Here is a 25,440-nt window from a genome sequence, read left to right on the forward strand (position 1 = left end):
CTCTCTCTCTCTCTCTCTCTCTCTCTCTCTCTCTCTCTCTCTCTCTCTCTCTCTCTCTCTTTCCAGTGATTAAAAAAGTATCCGCGAATTCTAGGAGAGGAAGGCTTTCGTGATACGTTTCCTTTTATACGTTCTATACCAAGAAAAAAAATCTGAGAAATAAAAAATATTTATTCGGTAGGCGCTAATAATATATCTACTTATACTAATGTAAGATATTTTTCAAATAAGAAAATATACATTTTCTCAGGACTTTAACTTCTCATGAAAGCAAAATTGTTTGTCCTATTTAAATGAAAGAATTTAGATTTGAGTGAATATATTGTTAGCGCCCAACGGGGAGATAAGTATTTTCGATTCCTCTCAATGCATAAAAGCATTCAGTTCATGAAATCTGCTCCTTCGTGCCGAGTGTCTACACGGTACAATATTTCAAGGACTATCAGTATTCGTTGATTATACCGTTACTCGCATTACGTTTCACCGATTCCGTAATAGCGATTGCTCGTAATAACGACGACCAATTACTCGGCCGACCTGAGACGTCGCGCAGCGCCGGCGAATAAATCATAAACTTGGCGAAAGGGGCCGTGATGGCGTGCGGGATTGGGAGAACGAGGGATGAACAAAGTGAATCAACGCGATCGTTATCGGGGATTGTTGAGAGACCGTTAATTGCAGCAAAGGGAGAAGAAGAATCGCGCTGCGCTCCACTACAACTTCACGTCGAAGAAACGGATCGCTTTTCGCGTGAGCCCCCTTCGTTTTCGCAGCCGAGGAGCGTGAAAGCCCCCCGGTATGATCGCTTATGAAACGAAGCGGCGCCCCGATATTGCGACCCTGGTCGAGAAGTTCCCTTAATGACCGCGCCAAACGGTCATTAACGATCGTTAGTTAGTTAGTCAGTCGCTCTTGCGAGCGTGAACACTTTCAGCCGAAGTACCAGAGACGTGTTCTCGTTAATTTGCACCGTGAGGTCCGGCTTGAAACGAGATGCGGGCGTTTGCGTGGATTGAGGGTCTTTAATCCAAGTTGAAACTTAGACTCCACGTTAAACTCGCAAGTATCGCCGAACTTGTAGACCAATGAGGAGTCCCGAGACAGAGCGTTTATACAGACTATTGTAGTTTGTGCATCCTCTGATGCTACAGGTCGTAATTTATTGCCGTTTTCACTATGTGGAGACTTAGCTCCATATCAATAGTCGTTACTTGAAACTTGTCTCACATAAGATACTCAGATCTAAGAGCTGAAGTCTAAAGTCCGTAGAGATGGATCTGAGCTTTTCAATTGAATCACATTATACATATTTGCAATTATGATCTAGCTAAAAATTCATATCTAACTCTAAATTCGAATTCGAGTGTTTCACCTGAAGTAAGTTTCAAGTGACGAGTGTTAATATTTTTAAGGAAAAACTCGCTGAGAGCGTCTACCTGAGTCAAAATTTTGCAAACGTTCAATTATTTAGTAAGGATTATTGTGTGGATAAATAGGTGAAAAATAAAATGTTAATCTCATCTCTTCCTAATGTTTCTTTTCTTTCTTTTTTATCTTTTTTTCTCTTTTTGTAGAAATTTCGAAATTTGTAGTTTTTAAAAGAGTTGAAAAGCTGAAAATGAATGATATGAAGCTGAAAAAGTCAAAATGACAATTATGTGTCCAATAATACCGTTTATCAATAGACATTTGACTCTAGATTCAGTACAATGACAAAAATTAAACAGAAGCAAGAAAAAGGCATGATGGCTGATGTCAACAAAATCGAACTCGCAACCAAAGCATTATTGGACGTAAAAATTAACAGTTGCGAAATTATATTCTAAGGCCCCGGTATTTATGGAGTTGTAAATTATTTAAGATCTTTGATTGAAAGCATACTTAATTAGATTTGTATTCATGGGTTGTTACTCGACTGTTTAGGTCAATATTTGTATGAAGTAACGTAATAAATACAGGTGCAGCTTGACGATTCATTGGAAATCAATGATACTAATTATCCAATGACGACGAACCATGTATGCCGTCCTAAATTTCGACTCGAGTGTTTCTTTATTTTCGGTAACTTCATCAAATGTCCGTTAAAAACAGAGACTTCCTATATAATAAATGATTTTGCACACCTTGAAAATGATGTAATATCGCTACCCGCGTCTCGGCGTCCTGCGTCTTGCGTCCTGATTTCTCGATTCAGCATTTTGGTTGCTTTATCCGAACACTGACACTGACACTGACGCTCGCGTGGATACGATTCAACCGAATATACACATGTTAGATAACGCGATTCAGACGAGCGATTAATTAAGAGAAACTAATTACCACAAAAGGGCCGACGAAATAGATTCATCACCGGAGAGGAACAATATAGATAACACCCGCACGTGTAGTCCGTGACGTACATGTCGTTCGCCGGCCCGGAACTGAATATAAACATTCGGAAAAGTTCGCGAAACACAGAGATAAAGTTGACCTTAACGGTCCCGAGTGTTTTGACTTTGTGATCGCCCGACACTCATTGATAAACGACCATTGTTGACGGTGGGAGGGAATGTGAGTTTACACTTTTCGCCGATTGTTCTAGCACTCTCGCGTGTCGCACACTTTTTCCGTGACCGAGCGTTACATTACGTTTGAAGTAAAATATTACGAACACCTAAGAAAAATGTCGAGAAACAAAAGGGAACCGACGCGATCGAGATCGCCAAGGCGAAACAAAAACTTGTATTTGTCTAACAGAGTTATGTGCCAATGTATCGGGTGGCGCAAGAAGCATTAAAACACGACATTAGCATTTAGGGGCTTATATACTGAGAGAAAAAATATCTAAGAAATAGTAAATATTTCTTTAGTAGATATTAATAACATATTTGCTTAAATCTAAATACTTTTATTGAAGTAGAATAAACAGTTGTTTTGAGGAAATATATATTTACTCACATTTTAAAGAAATTTTTTGTTAATGTAAAAATACGTATATTAGTAAAAGTAAATATGTTATCGGTACAAACAAATATGTATGTTATTAATTACTAGTAAAAATATTTCTTATTTCTTAAAGTCTTTTCTTAAGATTTTAAGAAAATGTATATTTTCATGTTTGAAGAATATTTCGTATTAGTATAAGTAAATATGTTGTTAGTATACTGAGGAAAAAATACTTGAAAATTTATTTGTGGAACAAAAGTTTATCTCGCATAAACTTTATTTTTTACAGAAATGAACTTTATTTCGCAGGAATAAACTTTATCCCACAAATAAATTTTCAAGTACTTTTTTCTCAGTATCCATCGAGTAAATGTTTGCTATTTCTTCGATATTTCTTCTCTCAATATGTAAGGGATTCTAAATTTTTCGATTCGAGCGAAAACAGCCGATGTGTCTCGTCCTCTCGCGATATTTTCTCCTGCTTCGAGGTCCGTCCTTTGCCCCTGTCGCTCTCCTCCGCGAATTGAGACTTTTCCGTTTCTCCACACACAATGCGATTCCGCTGTGCAATCTCGCGATGACACATCCGATCGCGATTATTGCGAAGACGGAGGAACGGGCGCCTACGCGTACGTCTACGCGCCTGATGTCATCGCGTGTAACGGGTGTACCGCGAACGCGCCGCATCGCGATTACCTGTCTCCCGCGGTGTCGCGAGAGTCTCTCCTTCGGAAACTGTTATTAAAGCCGAGTGCAAGTCGGTCAACGGCGGTTATCGGGCGACGGGCCGCTCCTTGCCTCACGATCCCGGTCGCGAAGTCAGAAATACTCGACTCCTGCGCTCGGGTGATATCCTTTCGCGACGGAAAATTACTCACTAATTCATTCGGTTAATAGTAACCTGAAATCTCAGATCTCAGACCCTTAATTTATCCTTATAATTAGAGTAAGAGTTCCAATATTTGGACGCTAATAAATACTGGCACGTAATTCTGGACATTCTTATCGTTTTGGTCTTTAAATACATGGAAAAAGCAGTGCATAGTTAGCCCACACATAAATCTGGTTAGAGAGAGAGAGAGCATGTGGAATAATTTAAACTTTTAATGTAGATATTCAATATATGTATTTATCCTCTATATAGAAATTTAAATATTCGTATTTATAAAGACTAAAACAATAAGAATGTGTAGAGTTAGACGTGTCTAGGTTTTAGTGCTCTTACCTTGGTGCGGACTGATACGCTGCGAATCATGTTTCTTTTTTTTTCCTTTCCTTCTTCACATAACGGGAGTAGCACACATATCTCGCATTCACGTTTCTCAATGCACGCTCGCGGAAAGCACGCGAAAACGCGTAGACACGCCGCATAAAAGTTAGGCGAGGTTCTCTCGCAACACTATTACAACGACGACGGCACTCCTATCTGGATTTCTCAATCCGGATGTATCGGCGATTATGAAGGCATCCATCCCATTATGTGATTCTCCCGTTGTCTCCTCTCACCGTTCGTCAGAAATGACGACTGAAAATATTGCTTCACATTATTGATTTTCTAAAAGTATTGCTCCGCTCGAGAATAATCGCCGGACTGATAAAACGCGTACAGTGTACGTACAAAGCGGTTCAGACATGATAAAGTTGGCAGCTCACCAAACTGTCAAAGTTGTGCATTTAGAGTTATTATTGGCGATGGGCCTGCCTAGCAACTATATTATTAATTATTATTATTATTATTATTTATTGTTAGTATTAATATTGTTTATTATTATTTAATATTTTTAATTGGCCATATAATTATGCACGAATAATCCAACCCACAAAATTAAAATTATGATTTTTTAATTTTTGCTTTACACTTGGAAAAGAATACTTGAGAATTTATTTGTGAAATATAGAATTTATTTCCGTGAAATAAAGTTTATTTCTGTGAAAAATATAAATTTTCCTCTCACAAATAAATTTTCAAGTATTCTTTTCTCAGAGTACCAATCCATACAAAACAAAAAAAAGTTTAAGTCTTATAGGCGCTTAAAATTAAATAAAAACAGTATTTATTTCCTTTCTCTCTCTCTCTCTCTCTACTAGTTGCATCATTTTTTTACTAATTGCATATTTTTTATTCATTTTTTTAAGGTTTAAACTTGCTAATGAATAAAAACTTGCCTTAAAGAGAAGAAAATTGACCATGCTTGACTTCTTGGACAATTGCGGGGAGAGAGAGAGAAAGCGAGAGAGAAAAAGAGAGAGAACCTTAGTGCTATTTATACCTATTAAATCGTGTATCAAATTTTCATTTTTATTTCTCTCGAAACGTGCTTCGTGTGGGCTGCATCATTCTTGCGTAACTACGACCAATTACATTATTATATGTGTAAGCCTGTCGTGGTAACGACTCTAAATTTTGACAGTTTGGTGAGCTCGCAGCTTCATTATGTCTAGATCGTTTTGCAATTTACTGTGCACGTGCAGCAGCGCGCGCGCACACTTCGCGATATTTTTCGCTCATATCGCTTTCCCCGCACGTATAACTTCTCTCTTTTTTAATATTTTATTCCTCCAGCTGTCGTTGTATGAACGAAGGTTCGTACTTCGAGTCCTCGGAGCGCTATCGAAAATACCTCGCGTAAAATCATTACGTAATGCTTTTTTAGCGCCGCCGTCGCCCGGGACAGAGCCGGCAGCTGCGGCGTATCGCGGATAATTAGCGGAAGCACTTTTGCGGAACGGATTTTAGACCTGGCGTGTAATATCTGGGCGGTGTACGCGGGCAAAAATCCACGACGCTCCTCGCAGTTCCCTCTTACCCCATTATACCCGGTTCATTGTGCTGCGCGAACAAAAGACAATGGCCGCGGTGGAACGCGCGTTCCGCTCCCGAAGAGGAGCGCCGGCCGAGATTTTATGAATGAACGAGTTTAATTGACCAGTTATTATGCGGCCGCCGCTCGTCTCGGCGAATGCCTAGTCTCTTAATGAAATTACGGCCTTTTTCGCCACTCGGTTTCTCCCGGCGCAGTTCCTCCGAACCTAAGAGAGAACCTAAGAGAGAACGTCGGTCGGTGCGAGTGCGTGTACGTGTTTCCATACGCATTCGTGTGCACTTCGTCCTTATTTCGCGAACAAAGAAGCACACGGTCGGACACGTGTGCGCGCGCTTCAGAGTCGCAATTCGCGACTAATTTGCGATCGTGAGCGCCGCGATCGGTGGTAGTGGTTGGGCACGGAGAGACGTCAAGTAGGTCGTGCGTCGATTCTCCGCAGAGATCGCCGCGATTCTGAACCATTGCCTGTACTTTGAGGCGAGATTTACGGTCGGCGACTATCGACGCTGCGCTGGAAAACGCGTTCTCCGATAATGGTCGCAGATCGATGACGAGGGGAGCTTTAACTCGCTGCGACCTTACGTTGCGCGCAACACTTTGTTTCATCGCAAAAGTTGCCATCGTTGTTGTTGTTGTTGTTATTGTTGTTGTTATCGAGAAAGATAACTTTGAGTCCTTTCGATTAGTATCATGGGAATTGCACACATGGGTGTAGAATAAAAATTTAACGTTGGAAAGTAGAAGGAGGAAGAATACAGGAACATGAAAGCGAGGGGGTGGAGATATTGACACATCGACTGTCAAATACGAGTTATCTGATGGCCTTTAAAGTTTGCTGGAACGGAACCTCATCCAAAACGAGTAAAAGGTGACAGTATTTACTCTGAAGGTGTTAGAGAAAATTCTGCCACTCGAAATCGCAAGAATAAATGTTTCACTCAAAGTGGATTTTGATTCCATATAAGCGAATGTTTCAGTCGATTGGAGTAAATATCTGACAGTGTAATACATCAGATTCGCCCTTAAATTTCGAGTGAAAATATTCACTCGACGATTCAGAATAGAGAATACGCTCTATATATGAGTGAAAAATCACTCGAATTCGCGTAATTTTGTAGTTACTCTACTTTTCTCGAGTGAAACTTCACTCCAAGAAATTAAGAGAGTAGCTGACATGCGAGAGGAATCCTCTGTTGCATGCGAATAAACTCGCATTGCATATTTACTTATTTACTTACTTATCGTGTGTAACTCATATCAGAGCGTGTGATTATTCAGAAATAACATTAGAAGCGTTACTTAAGGCGAAGACTCAGAGAGTCCTGCTCGAGTGTATTTTTTATAAAACACAACACAAGTTTTTATCGAGAGTTTTTCCGAGTGATAAACATAATATTAATTAAGGTGTCGAAACAGCTGATTTTTACGTTACGTTCAACAGAGTCAACAAAGTTCCTCTTTGTCAATGTGTTAGAAAATCAAATCGGACTTGAAATTTGCAAGCTCGATGTCAGGCGATATGTCGAGGATGAAAATCGAGGAAAGTCAATACGCCTAATTAATTTTCGGCCGGGCTGGCAGATCGATTTTGAGCCTTTTTCATAGCGCACATTTTCCGCGCGAGCTACACGCTAACAAAGTGTAACGTGCGGCATGGAGACAAGAGCGTTCAGCGAAGTAGGGATGATTAATGACCGGTCGATCTCGTTGCTTTTTTGGCCGTCGCGTTATGTCCTTTTGTTCCTAACGTTTCGCGAAATGGCAGGAGTGCCGTTGGCATTGATGGACGACGCGACGGAATTAATCTTCGCTTTTACGATGTGTTCCGCCTTTTCGTGCAGTCGCCTGCCCCGCCGCCGTTGTGTGTGTGTGTGTGTGTGTGTGTGTGTATGCACGCTTGCGCTGCTAAAAAACACTGAATTAAACATCGACAAATTCGTAACGGGCGCGCGAACAAATCGACCGGCAATATTTTTTCGCGCGACGGGTGCATCGCACACGGTCGGCGAGCAGTGAATCTTCCAAACCGCCGAGTTTGTCTTCCCTCTTTCTTTTTCCGTCATTACGTGAAATTGCTTGGTCTGAGCGTGTGATTCTTCAGAAATAATATCAGAAGTGTTATTTGAAATAAGGATCCAACGAGTTGTGCTCGAATGTGTATCTTTATTTTCGTAGAAACAATGAAAATCCCGAAAACAGTGTCGATTATTCCTAGAACGACACGCAAAGTATTATATTTATATTTTCAAATATTCCTAGCCACACAATATTTCAAATGATATAAGATTTTAAATATTCCTAGTCTTTATCCCAAATCATGTTTCTAATTAGGATTTATAATTAATATTTTAATTGAAATAAACTTCCTTATTAGTTATATATCAGGTTCTGAGAACAATTCTATCGTATTATTGAGGTAAATTTGTAATTATTTTACTCAAAATTTGGCGGGAGGAAACTCTCGATATGAATAGATCAGCAAACAGCTCTTTCATAACATTTTCGTGACATTTTACGGCAACATTTTCTTACTCAACATTCTCTGTATCTTAAAAGAAGATTGATCGAGCGATATGTTTTTCGACTTTTCTCTTGTAACCCGCAAATTTCTATAATTTTTTGAATTGTTAAATAAGCTACACGAAGAAAACTTCAAATACGTCTTTGAACCAACCTTGATGAATGTCCGGAAGTGTAATAGAATCTTATCGTAAAATTATAGTAAAGAAATCCTGCTTACTTCTCAATGGCAACTCTATATTGTTGAAATGATATTTTCAAAATAACAGCTTCGCCATAAAAGGGAAGAAAGTATTACAAACTACTATCTCGTCAGAATCTATCTATTCTCGTGAAATATATTGCAGACTGTGTTGTGAATGTTAGTCGTTCAGCAACCAAGAGATTAGGTAAAGGTTATTCAGCATGCACATACAAAACTTGATTCTTTTCGCCAGGTTTTGCTTAGATTTTTACACTAATGCGACGCCACCATTCGATCGCCGAAATTATCGTATTTTCGAGTCGACTTTCTCGTCCCCCCTCCCTCCCCCCTTCCCGTAGCGCCGAAGAGTTACGCCGAACGCGTCTGTCGTCACTCGTCGAGAGTGAAAGCAGCCGATTACCGCGCACCGTCAATTAACTGTAATTGCCGCGTAAGGAGGAACAAGGCGGGGGTCGGGGGAGAGGGAAGAGGGCAACGAAAAAATTATTCCCGGCTAAGAGCCGAAGGGGCGACAGTCTATTCTCGGGTCGTGTCGAACAAGAGATCCGGACTCTATTAGGGAATTGGCCGACTAATAATATAGTTCCCTTGCGCGAGGACTCGCACAACACCATTACGTAAGGTAATACCTTCGCGAGTCCGTCATCGTCGGCGGTGATGACCCGCGTGGATCCACGTGCGAGGCGGGTCACGTGCGCGCGTTAGTCAGATAATACCCACTTGGGATACTAAATTTAAACAGCTTCGCCGGAGGCTTCGGAATAATACGTCTTCGAAGAACACGCGCGAGGTCTGTTTTTGTGTGTAATTGTATCGCAACATGATCTTCGAGCTCGATCCTGTCGAAGGATCAAGCGTCCCGTCGAAGAAATACAAATAAGGCTCTGTGATCGAGGAAATATTCGACTTGCGTTTAAAAATTACCAAACAAGTATTGCGAAAGACTTATAAGAGCCGGCTTACGTAAATAAAAACATGTTCACATATTTACCGTTTTGCACGAGTGTTTGTGTAAGGAAAAAAAAAGAAAAACATCGGCTCTTATATAGACCTTTTAGGCTCATATTGATAGTCGTTACTTGAAACTTGTCTCACTCAAATTTGCATTTAGAATTAAGTCTGAGGTTTTCAATCAAATCATGTGATATGTGTGACGTTTTATAGTCGCAAGTCAACTGAAAAACTCACATCTAACTCCAGATTCAAGTCTGAATATCTCATTTGAGTTTTAACTATTAATACGAGCCTTATAATATTTTTTTGATCATTTTTAAATGTGCGTCGGTCAAAGAAGGCTAAACAAGTAAAATATTCAGACGATTTTACGATTAGAAATGCACGTCAATTTCGTGCATGGGAAAAATATCTTGAAAATTGCTACTTTGAAATTTTGGATCATACAGAAAATTATCACCGAAATTATTATATATTTATTGAAAAATATTACACGTCTAACTTCTTGCTGCAAAATTATTGTGCTTACTTGAATGCCTCTTATATCAGGTCGTGTATCGTCAAATTTGTTATTCCCACAGCCTAGTTTTACAGACAACATTGAAAAAAGGAATGTAATTTTAATGCAATTTTTGCTGCAATATTCCCTGCATGCGCTACACAATCGATGTCCACGCGATCACTCTCGCGGGACTCATTAACTTTCTCCCGTCCCTTCGACTGAAGATCAATCAGTCGATTTTCTTTTTTATCAGCCGCGACCCCTCGGGGCAATCGTCTAATCCGGAGGATATCTCCGCTATCGAGATATCCCGAGATAACGTCCCCAATGCGTCTCTGAAATGCGTCGTCGAACGGCCATCCCTCTTCCGCCACTTCCTTCCGCGTGAGCGAGGAGGAAACGCGTCCACCGAAACGAAGAATGATCTAGTAGCGAGACCGGCTTTCGCGGAAAGCCGCAGAAGTGGTCGAAATCGAGTTGAACGAACCCTCTTGCCGACGGCCACCTACCTCGAGGATCCAGACGGGAAAAAGCGAAGCGCACTCGGAGCGTGCCGTTCTGCCGACCGACTGAGGACCACCTCGGTGACAAATGGCGGCGTTTTACGGCCAGAGCCGTACTCGCCACCCTGCGAACGCCAGGAGTGTCATCCCGGCCGTCGGCCGTTCGTCGCTGCAGCTCGCGGTCGAACCGCTTAAACTGCGAGAATTATTCGCCATAAAACGCGTCGAACGAGAACCAGCGACTGAGACTGTACCTGGTCTCTCAAGGATATTCAGCATGACCTCGTAAGGAAAAGCACGTTACACGACACGGCGAATCCGATGGCGGATCACCTCGTGTCACCTCCGCGCGAAGTAGCGTCTTCGGTCATTCGTCCTGTCCGCGAGGTGGGTGATGGAGCGAGCTTTTATCTCGACGCGCTTCTTCGTACGGAGGATGCCCCGACGTTGCCTCGATGATGAATCGACGGCTAGTCCAGGTAGACCGGAGAGAAAGTTGATGTATTTTTGAGAATCTCGGTGCTGGAGGGTCTTAGGCGAAATCTCAGACAGTTATTACGTTCGACTATTCAAAAGTGACGGGCTCGAAGTTCCTCCAGGTTTTTATGCCAGGAAGGATCCAGCAAGCCGTGCACACGGAGGGGAAAATTTTGTAGTAAAAAATTAATTTATGATATTATAATCTAATACATAATTTATATTAAGAAAAGAAATTTATATTAAGAATTTATATTATGTATTATCAATACATAATTTATAGTAAGAAAAGAAAATATTATAATTTCGTAGCCGAGGACATTTTGCAATAGTTGATTATCCTTTCAGTTTATATGTGCTGCATTTATACCTCAGGAACCAAGATGTATTATTGAGGAGGTTTCCAGAGAAATTTACTATGTTGCTTAGCAAGATAGACAGACCTCACATTGAGAAAAAAAGTATCTAAAAAGTGAGAAATATTCTTACTACTTACTAACTAACAACACATATTTACTTGCACTAATATACGTATTTTCTCATTGAAAAAAAAAATTTCTTTCAAGTGTGTGACAGAACATATATTTTCCCACAAAACACGCACAACACGTTGCTTTTCACCAGAATAATTATTTGTTCTATTTAAACCAAAGAATTTAGATTTAAATAAATATATTAATTAGTACCCAACGACATACATATTTCTTGTATTCTAGATATTCCTCTCAGTGTAGATCTCGTCAGTCTATTCCTGCACTACTAAGAAAGAGAGAGAGAGTGAACATAGTAAAATTAAAAATATAATTTATAATAAAAGTAACTCTATACAATGCATCCTTTCCCGTAACAATCGAAACACGAACATTCTTGCCTCTGTATTCCATATTTCGCGCGATTGCGCGGAAATGGGTTTCATCACCGCTGCCGAGGTGGCGACACGGCGCGAAGGGCCGACGTTTTCGTTTTTCGCGACGCGTGTGTACTTACATACTTTCACTTGGCGAGTCTCTGTGCGCGCTGGGAAAAAAGAGAGCGAGGAGAACGGCGTATAATATCCGGTGGCACGTAACCGCAAGGCCGCGGCCGGCGGGGTGTACACCTCTGGGGGTCGAGCGAGTCGGCGGAGGGCGGATGGAGGGTGGTTCAATTAATTGTTTCTTTATAATCGATTGAGCAAAGGGCGTAAATCTTCAGTATCCCGACACGCGGATCGCTAGCTCGCTAGTCTCGCTGATTATTAACGCGCGATAACTCATCGGCTTTATCGCCCTTGCGCGCGCCACCACCGACATCGGCATCAGTATCGTTGGGACGCGCGCTGTATAATTTATCCGATAACCCCGTGAGTCTCGCACAGTGATTGGTCATTGATGTCGGATATAATTACCGCCGTAGAAAAGAGAGAAAGAGAGAGGTAAGGAGAGAAAAAGAGAGAGAGAGAAAAAGAGAGAGAGAGAGAGATCCGGTCAGCGCCGTGACGCGCGCACTCGTTGCCTTGGAGAGCAACGAATGGTGTAGCGCCCCGGGAGAAAATTAATAGGCCGCGCGGGAAACGACGACGACGACGTTTTCCTTAACGGCTACGCATTAGACAATAATTTACGACTGCTCGAAGTGGCGCGATAAATCTTCATTACGCGGAACAACCGCGTGGATTAATCATATCGCCGTCCGTCGTTGAGGAAAGGTCGCCTCGCAACCCTATCGGCCGCGCGGGACGCTTTGCTGAATGCTCGTCTCGTATCGTTGATCGGTCACTTCACAGTCGATGACCCGCGAGAGAGTCGGGCTGTGCGATCCGAACGATATGATAATGTACAGCTGTCGCGCAATAAATTACCTCCCCCTCGGTCCGCGAACGGGGAGAGAGGACGACAGGACCCGAGATCGATGGGACTCGAGTTTTCCGATCGGATTGTTAAATTGTGTCCGATCGTAATTGCGCGATCGTAATGGGCGCTTTCCACGTCGCTTCTCTTTTCAACGCAATCGTTATCAGTACGTATGTGACGCAGATGGATCTCTCACGAGAGCCCCGACGTCATATATACGTGATTTTTCATTCTGCGTCCGCGCGTGTAAACAAATTAAGTCCGTTCTGTGGTGTTACGTAAACAAAAAGTCCACAAGGTGGACGTACACAAGGTGTGGGAACGGTTCGCCAAATAAATCGCGATTCACAAAAAAAGAATTTCAGTTCGGCCAACTGAATAAAAACCAGACGAGAAACTCGCTGACGTGAAGTAATATCTCTGTTATTGTGACCAAAAACTCTCATCTAGACATTCAGTTGCATTGAAACTCGACTGAGATAACTGGAGACAATTGGCTGAGTAGAAACCTTTCTTACAGGAATCTTGCTGTTCCCACAACCGAATCTTTCATCCGATTCCCGAGTAACAGAAAACTTAATTGCATACCAACGGAGTTGGTTTTTTTTTCTATGCACACGCGAGAGAATTTTACAATAAACATTTATTCTGTAGTAATTCTGTAGGAACATAATAAACATTTATTATGTTCCTTTCATTTCGTTTGTGTATTTACACTTTAGGAATTGAAATTAAAACATTTGCTGTGTCTCTAGTGAAATTTACTATATTTCTTGGCAAGATGGACCGCATTGCACTACCATATAGAAATATAGTAACATTGAGAGGGATTTGTATGAAGGAAACTATAATATTCTCTTTATGTAACGTGTGTATTAAAGAGAATTCGAAATGTCGGGTATGACGATCTGCATGGATCTTATTATCTTATTATCATAGATTACCATTATCCTTATCTCGGAAATCGCTTTGATTCTCGACGAGCCACCTTTTCGACATTCTGCAGTAATTTATTATTCTTTTATCTCATATGTGTGCTATTCTTATTTAAAAAATTGAAAAATTGTATTAAAAAGTTTGTTATATTCCTTAGCAAAATAGACCTTACTGACAATATTTCTGCACTACTGAAGATATATAATAAAGTTTAAAAGGACATATATGTGTGTGTATATAATATATATTTTCTTCGTGTGTGACAAGCGTGCTAAACAGAATTCGAAATTTTTGTTTCTATCCGAGAATATTATCTGTGAAATCGCTTCGAGGATTCCCGACGAGTTATCCTTTCAATGTTTTACAATAATTTATTATACTTTTGTCTCATATGTGCTATTCATATTTTAGAAACACTGAAATGTCCCATTTAAAAAGTTTATTATGTTTCTTAGCTAGATAGACCTTGCTATGACAATCTATTTCTGCACATACTACTGAAGAAACGCAGAAAAGTTGAAACAAAATTCATATGTGTGTGTTTGTGATGAGTATGTGTGAAAAGGGAGCTATGATACATATTCTCTCCATGTATGACAAACGTGCTAAAGAAAATACGAAATTTTCATTTCTATTCGAAAATATTTGTGAAATCGCTTCAAGGGTCCTCAAAAGTCGCAATTCGCAGCGAAGAACCGTACACGTACCGCATTGTTTCGCGACATCATTTCCGCGTTTGCGGTTCAAGGTCGAGCCTGATCAAGGTTCATGGCGATCACTCATTCGACGAGACGATCCGTCTTCGTTGATTGACGATCGCCCGAGACTCGACCTGACTTTATCGTCACGATCGTCCAGCGTTTATGCATCTTTCTCAATCGGGCACATGCTCGTTCTGCTCCGCAGGGTACGAAGCTATGGATCATCATGGAGTATCTGGGTGGCGGCTCGGCCCTGGACTTGATGAAGGCCGGTAGCTTCGAGGAGATGCACATCGCCGTGATATTACGCGAGGTGCTCAAAGGGCTGGATTATCTGCACAGCGAGCGTAAGCTCCATCGCGATATTAAAGGTACATGCGCTCGATAAGTTGCGAAGGGTGCTGCTCGACGATGTTCCATGTGAGGTGGATGTCGAGTAGTCTTTTTCGCTTCATACGATATATATATATATATATATATATATATATATATATATATATATATAACACAGGCCCACAATTTAAAAAAAATTATCTGTGCTGGGGGTCTGACTAGGTATACTATACGTATTTTGGGCTGCTGAATCCAAATCCGGTGTCAGATTTGCTCCATCATCCTTGAGTTTCCCGGAAAATCGAGGAAATCGTGAAAAGGAGCAGATATCCATGTTTTTACGGAGACATGTGTTCAAGGAAAATTCTAGAGTGACGAATAACCCTATAACCCCACAACCAACGTTGAAAATACATTATGTACTTCAACATCTGATGACTAGAACAACCCAATAACCCATATACCATCATACATATTCGGTTTTAGTTCACCCATAAATCCTTTAACATCGCATAGATTAGAAAATCTGATCTGTGCGTGCCCTATCATGGTCACATTCATGTTATTGTCCACGAGATGGAATCTTTTTTCTATTAGAAATATCAATTCTACAATATATGATCGTCGATTAGATAAATCCTGCTGCTTCAGAGGATGTTGGAGACGATGACAACTGCCCCGTAAGGGGATTTTGTGTAGAATGATTTGTTTTCCATGTTGAAGTACATAATGTATTTTTAACGTTGGTTGTGGAGTTATGGGGTTATTTGTCACTCTAGAATTTTTCTTGAATACATGTCTCCGTAAAAACCTGGATATCTGCTCCTTTTCACGGTTTCCTCGATTTTCCGGAAAACTTAAGGGTGATGGAGCAAATCTAACACCAGATTTAGATTCAGCAGCCCAAAATACGTATAGTACACCTAATCAGGCCTCCAGCACAGACAACTGTTTTTAAATTGTGGGCCTGTGTAATTAAAGTCCGCGTAATATCACTGATATTTCATTAGGTCAATGCGGAAAGTTCGTCGTGTCTGTTAAACAAAATCAAGAACGGAATCATCCGATCTCGTAGTCAATTGATACCTTTTGAGTGTCCAAGAAATTGCGTTTAACTCCGTTTTTCTCTTTATTAAGACATCTAGCAAAGTTTCCTCATTTCTTGTTTAATACTCATAAATTGGTGTCTGTCTGCAAGTTCAAATTTGAGAGAAAAACGACGAAGCTCTGACCACGCTGAACTAAGAGACATTCTTCTTCGTTCATCCAATAAGTGTACGATTATATAAAATGTGAGATTAATTGGTATGGTAATCTGTTCAACTACGCAGCGGCGAACGTCTTACTGAGCGAAATGGGCGACGTCAAGTTGGCCGACTTCGGCGTGGCCGGCCAGTTAACCAACACCACGAGCAAACGAAACACCTTCGTCGGCACGCCGTTCTGGATGGCGCCCGAGGTTATCAAACAGTCCGCTTATGATTCTAAGGTAATTACACTAATTAAATTGTACCATATAGCGCGCAACACAATCGGCTCTTACGCAAACACATTTCTAGAGAGCAGTAAAGTTTTATTTATTTCCCGAATCGAAATTTTTTGAATATCATTATATTTCTGTGGGAAAAATAAGGTAATACAGCGAATTTTTTGTTATCGTTAAACGGTTCAATTGTAACACTTGAGCTCAGAAACTGAGCTGATAATACTCGCGCTTTTCTTTTCCATCGGTTTTGTTATTCTCATCCTCATGCTTTTCTGTTTCGCGCATGTTTCTCTCTCTCTTTCGCGGTTCTCGAAAATTGTTTCCACGCAGTGCGGGTCACGCTTTCATTAGCGTGTCGTTAGCGCTTCGTCCGACAAGCAGCGAGTCCACAGGCAACGCTTATTCCACAGGCTGACATTTGGTCCCTTGGCATCACGGCGATCGAACTCGCGAAAGGGGAGCCGCCTAACAGCGAACTGCATCCCATGAGGGTCCTCTTCCTAATACCCAAGAACAATCCGCCACAGTTGACCGGGAATTACACGAAACAGTTCAAGGAGTTCGTCGAAGCTTGCCTCAACAAAGACCCCGAGAACGTGAGTATACCGTTAAATACGTGATTGTCCACGCTTTGATGCCGTCGACACTCCGAGAGCTTCACCGATGTCGTCGGATGTCTTCGCGCGTGATCTTATGAAACTCACTTATTTACTTGTTTACGAAAAAAAAAATCCTTAGTACTAGGTGGAGAGAATAGATTCTCACAATAAGAATGAATTAATCATCAACTATCAACATGAGTGATTATCAGAATTAAACGATTTAAAATAAGTAAATGTGAGTATGAGACAAGAGTTATGTATAAATACTCTTGGTAAATTATGGAACAAGTCACAGTGGACCCAAAATATTCGATTGCTATTGTCTTCGCGATTTAAATTTTCCCAGTCGCCGAGCCAAATTATTGTAATTTTAACTGGACGCAGGAAGATGTGACACTTTTCAGTAAAAGATTGTAAGATTGTAAAATTTTAATTCGACTATTTCTGTGTTACAGAGGCCAACGGCGAAAGAGTTGCTGAAGTTCCAGTTTATTCGAAAAGCAAAGAAGAACTCGTACCTAATCGACCTGATTGACAGGTACAAAAAGTGGAAGTCGCAACGCAGCGAGGAGTCGGAGACCGAGAGTGAGAATTCGGACTCGTGAGTATCTTGCGATTTATGTGTTTCCGGTGTGTTTCTCAACGAAAGTAAAAGTACCATTATTTTTATTCGTTGTATGCGCGCTCGGAACTCTCCTCAAATGTGTAAAAATTACCGCGAGAAACAAAGCTTCTCTCATCGTGTTGTGGATCCCGTGAAACAAACGGTCACAACAAATGAGACTAATTTAGATAATGTTTGTAAACACAATACACAAAATAAATATCTCTTCGATCATTAGATATGTTCTCCGACGAATGGTTACTTCGTTGATCTGTTATTTGTATACAAAATGGGAGTATAAGATGAAATATAAAAGAAAATGGAATATAAATTCGTATACAAAATTCACACTAGATGGGATATAAGAACGAAATACAAAGTGAAATATTGAACGATATAACAATAATAGACTATCAGCAGACTAACCATTGATTCATAGTCTCGCTACATACACGTGTACATCATAATTTTTGAATTTTTACTTCACGATCGAAACTAGATAATGCTCAACAGAGTTTGGACTTTAGTTATCAAGAGAGTCGAGGCTCCGCAAATAAAAGCAAAACAAACAAAAACAAAACAAAATTGCGCTTGTACTAATACGAATTTAAGTAAAAGTACTAGTTGAAAGGGAGGGAGGGGGAGAAAGAGAATGTGCGCGGTACACATTCTCGCCGCCGCTCTCGAACGTCCGGGAAGAAAGGAAACTACTTTGGGGAGGTCGCGTTTGTCAATCGCGAAGACACAGTAATCGCGTCTAAGCGCTGGTAAATTGTAACTCGTCGCGTTTTTACGCTGTTCAGGGAGGAATCCAAGCAGGATAGCGACATGGACGAGCCGTGGATAATGACGGTGAAAGGCCCGCACGGGGTCAAAGGATCCGTGGTGCCTATGCTGCCGCTGAACGAGCAGCCGACATCCTTGACCCTAACACACACGAATCATAGGTCCTCCAATCATAGTCAGGCGGGCAAACCGCACGCGAACGGCGCCTCGCGATCACCACCGAAGGATTCCACGCTGAATCACTACAGAAGCGAGTCCAGAGATTCGTTGCGCGATGGCCAAGCGAAACCGGTACGTTTAACCCAACAATCGATATCAATTGTACATATATTAGATGTGCCAAATAATCAGGTATCTCCAAATAATCTCAAAAGTCTACATTGTTTAAGTCTATGTAGACTTTGAATTGTCACTCAAAAGCCTGCATAGAAGTTCAGACAAAGCTTTTATTTTTTAATCAATGATATAATATATAAGTTGAATATTTTGCTCGAGTTGTACATACTAAAAATGTACTGTTTATATACTGAGCAGCTCAAGTAGAAACTGATAAGAAGAATAATCTGAATATATGATTACTTATTTTTTTAATATTTCAATGTTCTTCCTCCTGCTGTGTGATTTCTCTTTCACTCTCTCTTTCTCTCCCCTTTTTAGTCCCGACCGCACGAGGCCGCGCCTCCACCACCGGTGGACACGAGAGAGAAACGAGGAGAGGACAGAGAGTATCGCGCTTCCAGCCGGGAGTCCACGATTAGAGAAACGAAGGAGACGTTCCACGAGAGGGACAGGGACGTCCGGGAGCGAGAACGGGATAGAGAGGGCAGAGATCGGGAAAAAAACAGGGATTTCAATACGCGAGAGAAGAGGAGGAACAGTAAACTGGAAGTGCCCATCGCCCCGATGGTCGATCACAGATCCGGCGAGGATAAACAGAGGCCGAGGAGCTCGCAAGAGCTTAAGCATCCCCGAAGCGTCGCTCTATCCAGCGTGGTCCTGCCTCTGCTTTCCGAGGTAACGCGAATTTATTAACGAGTACACGTAACGAGAGAAAGAAAAAGTCGAAGCTCTGGTAGAAATTTTTCGCGAGAGCGTGAGTGACTCACGGATGGCTTTTTATTGATTCCTCGCAGCTTCAACGAAAGCATCAATATTCGACGAGAGACAATAACGGCGAAGGCGGCAGCGGCATCGGCAAAAACGGCGGCGCTATAGAGGAATTACGCGGCGCCTTCGAGTCGGCGGAACGCACGTCGCCGGGAATGACGGAGTCGCTTATCCGCGAATTGATCAAATCTCTACTTCCGCCCAATCACTCGGAAGGCCGTCTGTCCATGCTGATGGAGAAGGTCATCTTGAGGTAACGTTTAATGGATCCGTCTAATAGCTTCGAATCTCATCTCCCTTTCCCTCATCCCCGATTCAACAATGGAACATGGATCCATTATAACAATAATATTGCAGCGCGAATAATGTCAATAGCTTTTTTGTATAACTCAACCTTTAAAAATGTTGTGTTTACACCGTGTTATTGAGTAGAAGATTACAACATATAATTATAATATAAAATTATACAATCATTTGTAACGTATTGTATTTATTCGCTCGGTTCGATGCAGACGATACAGCTTGTAAAGCTTAGTTGGCAGAGCTGAGACTGTAAGAAGCTTACTACAACGTCGCCCGTTGGGTGATTAGTGATTAGATTAGTCTTTTTTTTGATGACGCATCAGAGAGACGCGTGTACAGAAATAACAACGAGGCCCTTCTTCTGTTTCAGCGATACGTAGGGACGCGAGAGGACGAAGGTCCGCAAGAGATTGTGGTCCCAAAACATCCTGACGTTGTAAAACCATTCGTTATTTCTCTCGATTATCAACTTACCAATCAGCATGAGCCGAATGTCATCGTCGATTCGAGTGGCGATTCCGAACGTGAACGTGAAGGGAGCGCATTACTTCCCACCCCTGCCGCCCGCCACCCTTCTCCTACTTTTTCCCCGCAATCCTCACCGTATATTCAGCAGCTGATCTTGAAGACCACGCTACAACGAAGTTCATCGAAATTCTACGAAGTAGTCTATTGAACGAACCGCCTCGTCTCTATCTAGCTACCTATCCATCTACTATCCTACTTACCTACCTACCTACCTCGCCGTAGGATAAAATACGTAGACGGCAGACACACGCGAAACGTTGTGCCAGTGTTCTTGCAGTTCCTACTCGTCTAATTGTTATCGATCCTGTCCCGGACTATTTCAATTGGATTGTCACATTTGCGTGCTCGTCCATTTCCTGTCGGCCGACAGTCCGTTACACCCGCGGATCATGACCATCGCTTTGTTCTCCAGCTTCTAATTTTTTTTTTTTTACATCTTTAATTCCGTAACCTAAGCGAAGAGGTGAGTGGACGTCGTGAAGTTATATTTTATACTGAGAAACCAAAATACGATGCAAAAGCACAACTCAGTTCGTATATTCGTTGTCGAGAACGTATTCTTCTCGAAAGTCATCGACAAATTGCGAAACTGTCGGTCGATTTCTGTGCAACCTTAGACAGTTAGGACGTTCTTCGTTGCTGATAGATTAAAAAGACGCGGAGTGCGATCACTTGCACAAATAGCCTTAGAGCTCCTCCCGACAGCGTATTCGACTTTATATAGCTCTAGAGGACCTGTCTCGGAAGAAAAGAGCGGGAAAAAGAAACGTGTAACGTTCTAGCGACTTTATGGCGATCAATTACTACGAGTAGAGAAAGGCGGAAATTAAGCGACAGCGTGTTCGCGAGAAGGCTGTATCGGAACTTCCGTTTACGCGATAGCAGCGCGCCTGTCCGACACAAGAATTCCTTGAACCTCTTTCATGTTCGGCGCGAGCACGATATCCGGCGATACGAGAGCGAAATTGTACAGACTCGGCAGAAAACGAGGAGTATTTGATGAGTTGGTCTTGCCTCAATGTAGATACGTCCGCGGCATGCACTATCGAGTCATACCGAGCACACACACACGTGATATAAGTGAGAAAAAAGAAATAGAGGAAGCTCTCGAAGCTACTGCTGAGGGGGCTTCGAGAACGGAGCTTTTACGATGACACAATGTTTTTACAAATAGAACATTTATTTAACAGTGCGTTTCGCTGAGCGAGAAAGAGAAGAAGAAGAGAGAGAGAGAGAGAGAGAGAGAGAGAGAGAGAGAGAGAGAGAGAGAGAGACAGAGTCAGAGTCCTGTAGCAGCCGAGCTAAAGAAAAAATGTGTTCTCAGAGTAGATTTCTTCCCGTTGCTTCCTACGCTAGTGCACGTTTCGGACGCGAAAAGAGCAGGTTTAAGAAATGAGCTCTAGCGTTAGTAGCTAGAGGCGTTGTAAATATGTATGTAGCGCGATAAGATAGTCTTATTGTTCAGATCGACGTCTTTACCAACTGGTCGCACAGCTCCGTTGAACGATCTTGTTACCCTCGAAGAAGAGATTCCTTTCCTCATAAGTCATCGTTTGTCACTGAGACAGATGATAGACGATGTGTAGGCTACGTAGACGAGTCGCCGTTGCAAATTTACCGGGGAGCTTTTATCGTTTCGTCGGTGTAGTTGCCGCTTGTTGCATAAATCGCAGATATAAACCGTTACACAGCAGCCGTGTTTAAACATCCGTGTGCGCGCGACACATAATAGCGTTCGAGTGTATGTATATATGTATATATGTGGTGTATATACGCACACACACACACATACACATATATATATGTCCTTAATTTCTAGTTGTGAAAATCTCACTTTGGAAATCGTCGATGAGGAGCAACGCTATCCTAGAACTCTATCGTCTCCAGTATACGTAGAATCGCGAAAGGTGCTCCAATCTTTCCGCCGCGCCTTAATGAAATATCGCCTATGTCATTTTAACAATAACGGAAACAATAACGGAGTCATTGCACGTTGACGAGCAACGTGTTAAACCGTTCGAGCGCTCTCGTCAGATCGTGAAGGAATGTAATGACGAGCGTGCGACTTGAACAGTTTTGCGAGAGAGAAATGAGACCAGAATGCGGGCGCTTTTTACGAGTTTCTTTATTCCTCGCATAAGATTGACGTGGAATGACTCGACAATCAATTCGGACGGCACGAGAGTACAGAGGCATTATTGCCGCCTACTACTAGGAAAGTGCGAGGAGAGTTTCGCGAACTTGAACGTGCGACGCACGTTTCTTCATTACGACAACACAACAACAGACAATTACACGGAACTTGAGTTTCACCGTTCTTCCAGTTTTGAATTTTTATGTCGAACAATACACAAATTCCTAAGAGAGAACCTTTTGTTTTCACGATCGAGTCCGAGCTGCGATGACTCCCGGAGGGCGTCGACACTTAATCCACGTTGTTTGTATAAACTAATGTATTTTATAAAATATATTATATAGAAAAAGAAATTACACACACACATACACGCGCGTGCGTTCGCGCGCGTGATAAGGGTAGAAAGAGAGAGAGAGAAAGAAATTGTAGGACGTCATCTACGGGGTGGTTGCAGAAAAGTTTCATGAGCAAAGGCACGCGTATGTAGAATACAATGCCTATATTCTGTGTACGATGATTTCAAGGGAGGTCACAAGAATAGTGATATTGAGCACGTGTGAGAAAGAGGAGAGACAGAGTAACTAAGGTCCGTATCAATAGTCGTGACTCGAAACTCCTCTCAAGCGAGATACTCAGATTTGAGTTGAGAGTTTGATAATATCTTCTCAGTTGAATCACGATTACAGATACAATGTCACACGTATCGTACAATTCAACTGAAAAACTTAAATGTAATCCTGAGCAAAAATCTAAGTATCTCACGTGAGATGAACTTCAAGTATCGACTGTTAATGCAGGCCTAAGAGTCACGAGTCCTTAGAGAAGATACGCCAATTAACAGCGGAAATCGATACGTAAGATGGCAAGGAGACTTAATTACATTACCGAGAACGATTACCGCGCCAAACTAGAGCATTTGTTTTCGAATTTCAAAACTTAATTAACGTTTTCATAAGCATCGCGACAGATTCCGGAAGAAGCACTTTTTCAATCGAGTCAATCTTGTTTGCTTTATCATTAAAATAATCATTTCCTGCAAGAAGCAAGAAAAGTGACTGCAAAATATCGGAAATCTCTGCTCTGCTACGCCTTTTCTCGCTTTACCTTTCTACTTTTCCCGCCGCCCGCCTAGATGAGAAGAGTACACGATATGTATTGATTTTACTTTTAGTTATGTTAATTATTCGTTACGCTGTATCGTTAATACGGTACTCCCCTTCCCCTCCCCCCACCCCTGTATCAACTGAACAATTTCGTTTCTTGCATTAAATCGTAAGAGAGAAAGAGTGATGTTTTTTTTTTTTTATTATTATCGCGCGATCTCGCGAAAGAGCCGTTTTTACGGTTCGACTCGAGCTATCGTCTTATCGTTGTCTCACCGTTCAGTTAAGTTTCAGATCATTTCTTTACGGCGATCGCTAGCCACAGTAGGCCTCGCTGCCATAAATGCTTACCGGTTACATCGTGCGCGAGCATCGTGACGCGGAGCGTCTCCGTGTCGAGTCTGCGAAACGAGAAAAGACTTATGGCTGTGTAAGCAGTACAGGTTCGTTAGGAGAAGAAAATTGTCAGGCCACCCGCGGAGTAGCGATTGATTTTACGTTGACAATGTTCATCCGTGTGATTAGAAGCACATCCTTCCCGTGGCCCGTCCTCAGTCGGAACTGTACGCGTACGTACAGCTAGCTGATTAAAGCTCGCGACACTTCCCCTCGACTAGTTCTGCAACGTATTCCGCATCTAATAGGAAAACGGATGTCTCTTAAGGATTACTAAACAACAAACTCTCCTATTGAATACGAAATGCGTTACGAGAAGAGACCTCACCGAGGAAAGGTGCCGCAACCTTTAATCAGGCGGCTTTGCGAAGGTCGGAAGGTGCTGAAAAATTCACGCGATTTCTCCCGGGAAAGTCCCCGGCGTTATCAATGTGGCGGGAAATCTTCCTCTCTACCAGTCCCGGTTTAAGCGTGTCTACGACGGGAAATGGGATTTCGTTGTGACTCGCGCCTCATCGCGATTCCCTCTCGGAATCGTCCGCTTAGAATTCTCCTCGAAGCGCACTTCGAGTCTTTGCTCGAGGGTGCGAGGACGAGACGCCGAGAACTGACGAGGACATGATCGGGGGAAATTTCAGAGGAGAACGCCCGTAGAGCGGAATGTTTCCCGAGAGATTTGCGGTCGAGTCTTTTTATTTACGCGTAGCCATACTTAATTCAGCTAAGGTACCGCTATTTTGTTTCTTTTATTACGTTTCGCGCGAGGTGATCGAACGCTGAACGTTCGTTCTTCCGTTTTCTCAAGTATGTGTGTACACTGAGAGAAAGGAAATGACTAATGTTATCGGCAAACGACTCAATTAATTGACGGTTAATTAATTTCATCAATTAATTTCATCGTGAATTACATTTATTTTGGGCGCCAATCATTTGTTTATTATTCGAACTAATGGCGCTGTGCACATATCAGAATGTTACAATAACACTTAGTATAAAAATGAGTTTGCTGATTATGATTGTTTTATAATGCAAAATTATAGTCACAAATACCAGATACTCTGTTTTCCTCAGTGTAGATTGTGATGATGTAAAAGCGAACGAACGAACGAACGAACGCACGATGTCGAACTGTGATTTTCGATTTCTATCGAAGCTCGTTGCTTTTCCTTTTTGTTCGTCTTTGACGCATACGTTGATCTACATTAATCGATTAATCGAGCGAGATTTTCCACAAATCCGGGTATCGAGATCATGGCAAGACAGATGCGACGTGCACCCTTTCGTTTGTCGACGGTCTCGAGAGAAGAGATCCGCTCACGATTCGCGAGCCGCATTCAACCCGAATTACGTGTCCTACCGTATCCAGCACTCTTCTTTGTATTGTACTTTTAGCTACTATCCATCTAATATATTCAACATTATAACATTGTGGTAAAAGAGAAAAAAACATTAATATCTCGGCGTAGAGAGTACACACACACACGTACACACATACACAGACACACATATGTATGTATATAAATATATATATTTTTTTTTGTATTTTAATTCTACCTTGGCTGCGTTGAACTGTATTATACTGATTGTATGTGGCATGCTGAGGGCGTGTACAAATACGAAATAAAAATTAAATAAAACACGACGTGTGCTTCCTCACTGAAACCTTGTTACTCGAGCC

The 25,440-nt window shown here is 41.8% G+C and overlaps 1 protein-coding gene across 3 annotated transcripts in view; it reads left to right on the forward strand.

The window, feature by feature from the left end:
* Positions 1–25,404, forward strand: part of LOC116852408 (serine/threonine-protein kinase 24) — a 167,484-nt gene extending 142,080 nt beyond the window's left edge. For all 3 annotated transcript variants that reach the window (XM_032832733.1, XM_032832732.1, XM_032832731.1), the window contains 8 exons: positions 14,586–14,751; positions 16,045–16,202; positions 16,610–16,795; positions 17,257–17,402; positions 18,209–18,482; positions 18,849–19,205; positions 19,325–19,551; positions 19,972–25,404. In XM_032832733.1, coding sequence (XP_032688624.1) covers positions 14,586–14,751; positions 16,045–16,202; positions 16,610–16,795; positions 17,257–17,402; positions 18,209–18,482; positions 18,849–19,205; positions 19,325–19,551; positions 19,972–19,981 — 1,524 coding nt within the window. In that variant the 3' untranslated portion in view covers positions 19,982–25,404. The remainder of the gene's footprint in view (positions 1–14,585; positions 14,752–16,044; positions 16,203–16,609; positions 16,796–17,256; positions 17,403–18,208; positions 18,483–18,848; positions 19,206–19,324; positions 19,552–19,971) is intronic.
* The last annotated feature ends 36 nt before the right edge of the window (positions 25,405–25,440 follow it).

Source organism: Odontomachus brunneus, unplaced genomic scaffold (assembly GCF_010583005.1).
Source record: "Odontomachus brunneus isolate Ranch 3 - 2012 unplaced genomic scaffold, Obru_v1 Obru_scaffold_222, whole genome shotgun sequence".
Lineage (NCBI taxonomy): Eukaryota > Metazoa > Arthropoda > Insecta > Hymenoptera > Formicidae > Odontomachus > Odontomachus brunneus.